The sequence below is a fragment of the Monopterus albus genome, unplaced genomic scaffold (assembly GCF_001952655.1).
Source record: "Monopterus albus unplaced genomic scaffold, M_albus_1.0 scaffold16.1, whole genome shotgun sequence".
In the NCBI taxonomy this organism is placed as follows: Eukaryota; Metazoa; Chordata; class Actinopteri; order Synbranchiformes; family Synbranchidae; genus Monopterus; species Monopterus albus.
The window spans coordinates 1,254,193-1,263,469 of NW_018127896.1; the positions used below are offsets into that span (position 1 = coordinate 1,254,193).

A 9,277-nucleotide genomic window follows, 5' to 3' on the forward strand; every position below is an offset into this window, starting at 1 on the left:
TAAGAAGCATTTCAAGGTCCTGGAGTGGCCTAGCCAGTCTCCAGACCTGAACCCATTAGAAAATCTATGGAGGGAGCTGAAACTCCGTGTTGCCTAGCAACAGCCCCAAAACCTGAAAGATCTGGAGAAGACCTGTATGGAGGAGTGGGCCAAAATCCCTGCTGCAGTGTGTGCAAACCTGGTCAAGAACTACAGGAAACGTCTGACCTCTGTAATTGTAAACAAAGGTTTCTGTACTAAATATTAAGTTCTATTAAGTTTTTCTATTGTATCAAATACTTATTTCATGCAATAAAATGGAAATAAATTATTTAAAAATCTAACATTGTGATTTTCTGGAATTTTTTGTAGATTCTGTCTCTCACAGTTGAGGTGTACCTACAATGAAAATTACAGAACTGTCCGTTCTCTAAGTGGGAAAACCTGAAAAATACTTTTGCCCCACTGTAAATATTCAGTGCCAATTCCAATTGTCAGACAGTCTCCAGGTGTTTGAGTGGTACCTGTCTTTGGGAACTGGGTTGACCTTACAGGCCTCCAGCAGGAAACGCACCACCTCAGTGTGTCCTAAAACACACACACACACACATCAGCTCCACAAACAGAAACACGCTGATTAAACTGGCTCATTTAGACATGAGCTGTTTTCTCGTCAACATTCTACCTTCAGCCGCTGCCACATGCAGAGCCGTCCTGGAGTCATAGTCCCTCTGCTCCATGTCCATGGAGGACAGTGCAAACCTGGACAAATAAATGTCAGACCCAGAAACAGCTTCGTTAAATGAACCAGGAGCAAAGAGGTCAGAGTTAACAGAAGGAAGAAAAACCTGCAGTGAAATCAGTGCATGTTGCGACATAACAATGCTTTGTAGTTTTAACCTTTTAAAGAAAAGAGTGGAGTACTATGTACCTCCTCAGCGCTGAGACGTCTCCTGTGTAAGCAGCAAACAGCAGATTGATCACTGACTTCACCTGAAACACAAGCAGAAGCAGTTTAACCCAGAGCATTTAACAAGAAGAAGGGAGCTGACAGGACCCACTGCTCTCTAGATGACAACACCAATAATTCACTTTACAGGCAGATATTTACAGATTCAGTCACAGAGATACAACCAGGGATCCCACAGAACTTTGGTTAGCATAATGATATACATAATGCACTGTATAGTCATGTATTTTATCACGTGCCAAATGTCAACATGTGAGTCGTCAGTGTGACGATTTGCTGTGGCGACCCCTAAACAGGAAAAGCCGAAAGTGACTTTCTTATAGTCATGCATTTTATCCTGTTTATTGATTGTTGTCTCTGTGAAGTAGCTTAAAACTCTAGAAAAGCACTACATAAACTGCAGGAGAGACAGTTAAGTGTCCAACTTTAGAAAGAGTTCAGGAATCAATTCAACACCGTTATGATCATTTTCCAGCAGGTGGTGCTGTGGATTAATGTCCCACAGCCAAGGTCACACAGAGAGAGGATGTGACGCAGCCGGTCTGGACAATATTTTGCTGCCTGTTAAAGGGACATTATACACTAAAAATAAACAACATTAACAAGAAGATGGCAAAAGAAAGTGTTTTCAGCCTTAAAGGAGGACAAGAGGAGGGTGTTTGGAAGCTGATGAAGGAGCATGTTGCTGGGACTCACCCTCTGGTCTCCTCCTTCCCTGCGAGGATCATGTTTCTTAGCAAAGTGCCTCAGATTATCATAGTTGTGGAAGTTAAAGAGAGAAACCAAGTCCTGCATGAAGCAGACAGTCAGGTCAGCAGACAAGCAGGAGCATATGCACATGAATACTGTATATTTGTACACCACTATGACCAAAGAGAAGGTCTCCGGCACAGTTCACTGACACTAATAGATTGACTTTTCAAATATAAACACAGGTAGCATAACAACAACAGTAAGCAGTGATAGAGTGTGACAGAGTTCATCACCCCAGGCTGCAGGGAACCAGTTAGGTACCACTGTTTTAAGTTACACAAAGCTTGGAGCAAAGAGAGAAAGCTGAAGCTGAGGTTACCGTGCAGAACTGGATGCCTCTGACACTGTTACCCAGCTTGTCGAGAGGCGGAGACCAACACATGATGCCCATCACGTTTGGAACAACCAGCAGAATTCCACCAGCGACACCAGATTTTGCCGGTAGACCGACCTGAAGCAGAGGGATGAGGATGTGTTGCTGTCAAAAAAAAAGATCATCTGTACAAATGTCTGATCACATCACATGAATGAGGTACTGACGTGGAACGCAAACTGCCCGGAGAAGTCGTACATGCCACAGGAATGCATCAGACTCAGAGTGTTTCGCACCGCCTCGGGGCTCAGCACACGGTCTCCTGTGATCGGACAGAAGCCGCCATTGGCCAGAGTTGCCGCCATGACACTGGCGCTCTCACAGGTCACCTCAATGGAGCACAACTGAGCGGGAAGGGGTAGAAAGAGACCAAGGTTTATAGTACTACACCAACAGGGAGAACCTTTTGTCACACTGATCAAAACAAATACTGATTCCAGTATGATGATACTGAGCTGCTTCTGTAGCTTCAAATAGTAGAATAAAGTTCAACTAAACTCACTGTTTTGCTTCTGTTACGTTTTAGCATGCGCCTTATAATACGGTGCGCCTTATGTATGGGTTAAGTACAGATATAGACCCCATAATTGAGACTGCGCCTTATAATCCAGTGCGCCTTATGGTGCAGAAAATATGGTAAATAAATGCTAACTTAAAAAAAAAAAAAAAAAAATCAACAAACTTGAACATTTAAGTTGAGGAAAGGAAACCAGTAGTATAACCTTTACTATGAGTTTTCCAGCACTTACAAACCAGATATAATAAAACATCTGTCAAAGTATTTCATTTCAGCATTTCATTCCTCATTTTTCTAAGCGTTATTTACCTGGAAGTAGAAGTCGAGGATAGAGGTCATGTCTGTCCCCTCTGGAAAACACTACAAGGACAAAAACACTGTCACACACTTGCTGCTTCTCCTCAGCTTTAAAGGACAAAAATCAAATTATGTAATAATTATAGTCAAAACAACAAAGCGGGTTCCTGCAGTAACAACTTTAATTGGAGCAGTGTAAATAAAAGGAGAACAAAATATTAAAGGATTAAGCTGCGATAAACTCTGAATGGTTGTGTTCAAAACGCCAACAAAGCTGCTGAGTGAAGATAAATGAAAACATTAAAATGGAGCTTGCACTCACCACATTCACAAACTGATCAATTAATGTGAGTTATAATTTGGCAGTGTGAGCTTAGACTGAATACAAAAATATAACTAGGTCTGGTTCAGAGAAAAGAACCCAAACAGTTGCTCAGACTAACTAATGTCCCTCCTCAGCCCCCAGCTGGAGACGACCTTCGACCTCACCTTCTTCTCCTTCAGGTAGTAGCCAATGGCAAAGTTTCTGTCTCCAGACTCGCGCTCCGACTGGAAACTGGGACACACAAGAGACGGAGGATATTTAAAGTTTAAAACCCAAACTCCGCTCTCGTCATGTAAAACTCCAACTGTGCCGACTGAATCGTTTTGTCTCTAAAAGACGACCCCTCCACACCTTCATTTGTTCAAAGAGTCACTGATATAATAAACCAATAAAGCCACATTCTGAACCAAACACTGCAGCGTATCTGCTGGACTCACGTGGCGTTGCTGAAGCCCACGTACTCATTTCCTGCCAGTTTGTTCATAAAGTTTATGACCTGCACAGGAACAGACGCAGAGAAAGAGACTGTTAATAAATCAAATTAAAATTGGTTTCCAAATAATCCACAGCACAATATTCAAGAAACATACCGACTTTAAAAAGCTAAGTTATAATTATTCCCCACAGATTGCCCGTTGTTTTTGTCAGTCCCCACCCGCAGTTGTACAAAATAAAGGCATCACATTAAGGAAGCAACAAGATGTCACACCGTCAAAAATTAAACTGGAACCACAAATGCAAAGTGTTCACTTCTTAAACATCAACATGTGCTGGTTTTCTTTATTTTTCATGGCACTAAACATAAAATCTGGTGCTGAATGTGACAAGTTCAGCTTTGTAGAATTGTGATTTTCACTTTATAGAGATCGATGAATCAACAAAATGACCTGCAGAATAACAAGTCCAACTTCACTTAGAGTTTAAAGAAACCGTTCTCTACACTGGTAACATCTGTTTGGAAATTTATTTTCCATATATCTTTGACCAAAATGCACTGCAGTCATACTCACATAATCAAATTTCTCGGCGTTGCTTGCCCCTTGCTGCAACACAAACAGAACAACGACAGTATTAACAAACCCACTGTGCAGTCACAAACATCTAAAAACACAGGCTGCCAGTGGCTCTACCAGTTACCCATGTCATGACATTAACACTATTATCCTTAATCTCTACGATATTAAACTACAACAGGACTACTACTGTTTTAAACTCCATCAGTTGTGTGACCAATCAAACCAGTTATGGCATCAGATGAATTAAGATTAGAGGTGGGAGACTAGCTGGAGATGGAGGGAGTGAAATAAAAGAGTTAATTCACTCAAGGTTTCTGGTTTTGTAAAAGAAATGAAGAAATTATCATGAAAAGCATCAAAGAAAGTAGGACCTTGTTGACTGAGCCTGTGTCATCGCTGACTACACGGTGAATACGAACTGCAGTACTACAGGTAGAACTTACTGACCTGAGTACTGCGAGTCTACAGGCGTGTGTGCTGTCTAAAGCTGTGGCCGGGCACTCGACTTTTACGGTGAGTCCACACTGCGAACCACATGACCACGTCACTAAAACCAGCAGAAACTGATAGAGGTCGCTTCCTCTGGCTGGTGACGGCAAGATCATTTCAGCCAGATTCCAAACTCACAAAACCTACTAGATTTGTATTTGACAACTTACTACATCTCTTTATTACACTATATTTATATTTTAATGCTATGTTCATCTTTTAGATACTGGGTTTCTTGTTAAATTTGATAAACGTATACATACACTATCTCTTGAGCAGGAGGCCCATGTTATCATTGTCCTTCTTTCTTTTGTCTGTCTGGAAGTGGAACAGACTTGTGAAAAGGAAAAGCTGTACGCACACTGAAAACTTCTAATTCCTGAGGTTTTGTTAGCGCAGCCTTCCAGCCTGCAAGGATTCCGCCAGCCCAAACCAGTGCAAGGGGCTTGTCAAAGACCCGGGGGTATTTAGTGTCCGTGCACACCAGCGAGGGTCTTGGTAAACATTTGTGGTGCTTGACTTTTTCTTGAACAAAAGAAGAAACCGAGGGCGTCACATTGAGCTCTACAAAGTTATGTTCAGTTTTTAAAGTTATGTTTCATAGTTTTTTAAAAAGGACTAGATTGGTTGGTAATGAAAATAATCCTACTTTACATACAGTAAGAGCCCTACTACACAGACTTATCTGACTTTAGCTGGACTTTGTTGAGCTGTCTACCTCCAGACAGTTTCCTCTGGTTCTTGGAGACAATGTCAACACAGCAACAACCTTGATGCCAAGCTTTTGTGTTGCTGCTTACAAAGTCTTCATGTACAAAACCAGCCGCACATTGACTTGTTAGCCATGTTGCTCGCAGTGCAGATACACAGTTTGGTTTTTATCCTTGGTTGCAGGTGACAAACAATAAGATTGTTTTAACTTGACAACAGCAAATGCTAAAGTTAAAGAATTTTTCTGCACTGGCTAGTAAAGACAAGCTTAGTCTGATATCTAAAGCAGAAATAGATAACGAAAATGAACATAAAATGAAGTTCTTCTCTGCAGAATGATGATTATGATATAAAACCAGTGTTGAGCTGAGTACGTGTTGTACTGTTTATAATCCAGACGTATAAACAGTTTGGAGAATGCAGGTGGAAAGTATAAAAGCAACACTGAAACATTCATAAAGAGCCATGTGAAGGCTACAAGCTTGTCACAAGTCCAGACCATAGAGCGGGAAAATAATTAAAAAGGAGAAATTACCAACGTCATTGACCTGTTGCAGTGGTCATAATTTCCCAAAGATCCTAATGCTGGAAAATATGCAACAACACATAAAACCACACAACGAGCCTTAAAAAGATACATTGCACATGAGTGTAGCTGAAGAGCAGATCTAGATTCAGAGGGAGGATGCATGCAACAGCCCCTGACAGAACCTGGGTTTATTATTTGGATCAATGCACACATTCAAACTTCAGCTGCAGAAATCTCAACAGTGAGTGACTGAGATTCAGTGACAAGAAAACATCTTTCACATCATATGGGGACAATGATCAGAACAACAGAACGTAGCTCCAGATATTCTCTTTGTCCCTGATTCATTATATACGTAGCACTGTTAAACCCCAAATCCCAATGAGGTGATTATCATGTTGAGTGTTTTAAATTCCGAGTACATTCTGGCCATCATTCCCATATGATGTGAGGATAACAGAGTGGTGATTCCTCAGCTCACACAAACAACAGCATCCACAGTAACACGACAGCTGTTTTGTTATTTTGTACCTGGATATGGAAATCAGCAGTAAACTCCACAGCCTCTCCCTGAACCACTGTAGTGTCTGTGTACTGGTGACGTGGCAGTTCCTTTCCATTACTAAGGGAGCCAAATCACCTAGTTTGTGAATCAATCTGTGACAGCAGCATAAAGGCTGCAGGCTGAATTTGGTGGTTTGCTTCATTCGACAGTCCTACGCTATTCTAATACAAGCAGCTGTGCTGGTGAGACAGTACACAACCAGTCCAGATCCATGAGCCTGAAAGCTTGTCACATGGTAAAACGCTGAAATGTATAATATTACAGGGAAGGGTATTACAATGCTGGAAGGTTATTCTACTGGTATCATTTCTATATGACAGTATCCAAGAACAGCTATTACATCTGCTGTCCAATTTGCAAACTCACTGGCTGCCAGCAGTTTAACAGATTGCTGTGCTCATTAGTTTATCACTGCTGTCTTTCTTAATGAATGTCAGCAGTGCCTGGCAATAATGGAGGAGAGGGTAACTCCTGCCTCCTGAGACAGGAGAGCCTGTCTCGGTAAAGGGGCTGATGCCACGGTTTGGGCTAAAGTTATCCTATGATCTTAACACAACCAGCACAAGAGTTTGTAATATTAAAAAATAAAGCAATCGCTCGTTAACGTTCAGTAATATTTAGCACATGACCAGAACAGAATTATAAACTGAAGGAGAGTAGTTCAGCTTTTGCCCACCGTAGTCAACACTGGACAAACTAACACTTTCAAAGCCTGCTTCTTGTATAAAATGAATTTTTCTACTCACATCAGAGTAAGCTGAGCTGTAACTCTTGGCTCAACTGTCTGTTCTTGAGGAGAGAGAAGCTTCTGTACTTAAACTGCTCCTGATTTTCCTGTGGACTCCTGCTGATCCTCACTGGTCATTTGGGGAAACATGGGTCAAATCTGACTTGTTTGAGTCTTAACTCAGGCAGTGCTCTTGTTTTTCAGAGGCGATACCAGCTCCCTGTGTGTCTGAAGGTCAGAGCAGGATATTTAATGAAACCTTCAGGTAACAGAGCAGCTGCCCTCATTAAAGCTGAGCTGACTCCACCTCCACTCTCTGAATGGTGTGTGTCTGTGCAGACTGATGCTGCTCTCAACCAAATCCCCTTTCAGCGTGATTATCTATAATCTGCTTGTACACGGTAATCTGACAGAAACACGTTCTACACATGATTATTATCATTTCATTGCAGACAAATTCTCCTTGGCCACTACCTTCTAGCTGCAGTCCGAAATTCAGTGACATCAAAATAAAAGCCCTCAACATGTGAAAATCTAGATTTTAAAGACATTAAATCATACATTTCAGGATTTTATGCTTTTTTTTTTTTTAAAACAAACTCTTGAATCACCTACAAGATTCAGGCACAGAAGTCTGGTTATTCTTTTGTATTTTGGCTCATTAGTTTCCAAAACAAATGTATTAATGTATGATGGGGTGTGCAAATGCAGCTTACCTTAATGAGGGAGGTACAGACGATAGCGCCAGCATTAACCATGGGGTTGTGTGGTTTATCTGTAAGAGAGGAAATGAGGATTATTATCAGCAAAGAAAACGGTCTCAGCCTAGATGTTAATGATGATTTTGACTCTTCCTGATACATGAAAGTGGAGAGAACAAGCAACTTAAAAATAAAACTCCCCTCTGTTTCAATCTTCGTATACAACAGGCTAGAACAATGTTTATAAAAGAAATGTAGAATTTCCGTTGTTTTTCTCCGTTAGGTAACAAGTAGAGGAAACCCAGAAACATCCTCACACCAGCTTCCACTCAAAAACAGACCATGTTTACAGAGCCTGGTGTTTGATGGAACGTCTGCCGACAGTGGCTGCACAGTAGTGTGTTTGTTCAGTGACTTTCCAGGACAGAGTCTTTCAGTCTTGTCCAAACCTGAGTTAATGTGTTGACATTAAGTGGTGAAAATGCAGACACAAAATGTCAGTAAGGCCTATCCAGTGTTCAAGACACTGGGTATTTCACGTGGCCTTGGTGGTGAAACCCCAAATGGTTACTTTGACTGTCTCTGCTGCTCGGTCCTGGCTGCTTTTTACAGAGCAGCATGCAGCAGCCTGTCGTTTCCAGTTAGTACATCTCTCTCACACACTGGCTGTCCTGTTTTATTCTGCCTCTGTGCTGCAACTTCTCATTAACAATTTATCTCAGTTCCATGGCAACCAGTTCTGGAGACGGATCCTGTTACTGAGAGTATATGAGTGTGGAGAGAGAGTTCAGTCAGCCAAGTTACTGAGCAGAGGTTCATATGAGGAGCAGGTGAGTGTGTGTGATGTTTCCTCACCTTCCTCGTTCAGGAAGAGCTTGTTGAATCGCAGGCCACTGGGCTCTTTACCGATGAAGCGGTGCACATACTCCATGCCGTGGTCGTGAATGGCGATGGCGTATTTCAGTGGCTTAACGCATGACTGCAGACAGAAAGGAACCTTGGTGTCGCCCACAGTGTGCCTAAGGAAGAGACAAACACATCAATGTTTCTTTACACCTGTCCAGCTGTTTTACACGAGGCTTTTGTAACCAACTATGCATACAACTTTTCCAAAAGAAGAAGTGACATTCATTACTGCTGCTGATGGCTAGAAAAAAAATCTAAACGTCTTCAGGAGAAGTTGTCGTGTCTCTCCAGGTAGAAACCTGCAGGCCTAAACCTATAATGCTGAAGAAGGCTCTCCTGTTACGTCCGCGGATCAGGCCGTCCCTGGCACCTCGGCAGCTGTTACCGGGGCTATCAGCGACTCCACCCCTGCTCACGTA

At 42.0% G+C, this 9,277-nt stretch overlaps 1 protein-coding gene across 2 annotated transcripts in view; it reads right to left on the bottom strand.

Moving 5' to 3' along the window:
- LOC109955671 (glutaminase kidney isoform, mitochondrial-like) overlaps positions 1–9,277 on the bottom strand; it is a 24,015-nt gene that overhangs the window by 3,405 nt on the left and 11,333 nt on the right. For both annotated transcript variants that reach the window (XM_020592068.1, XM_020592066.1), the window contains exons 6-17: positions 8,808–8,971; positions 7,968–8,026; positions 4,225–4,257; positions 3,652–3,710; positions 3,379–3,445; positions 2,902–2,952; positions 2,243–2,419; positions 2,022–2,153; positions 1,646–1,738; positions 911–972; positions 665–741; positions 504–567 (exon numbers count right to left, since the gene is read on the bottom strand). In XM_020592068.1, the coding sequence (XP_020447724.1) occupies positions 504–567; positions 665–741; positions 911–972; positions 1,646–1,738; positions 2,022–2,153; positions 2,243–2,419; positions 2,902–2,952; positions 3,379–3,445; positions 3,652–3,710; positions 4,225–4,257; positions 7,968–8,026; positions 8,808–8,971 (1,038 nt within the window). The remainder of the gene's footprint in view (positions 1–503; positions 568–664; positions 742–910; positions 973–1,645; positions 1,739–2,021; positions 2,154–2,242; positions 2,420–2,901; positions 2,953–3,378; positions 3,446–3,651; positions 3,711–4,224; positions 4,258–7,967; positions 8,027–8,807; positions 8,972–9,277) is intronic.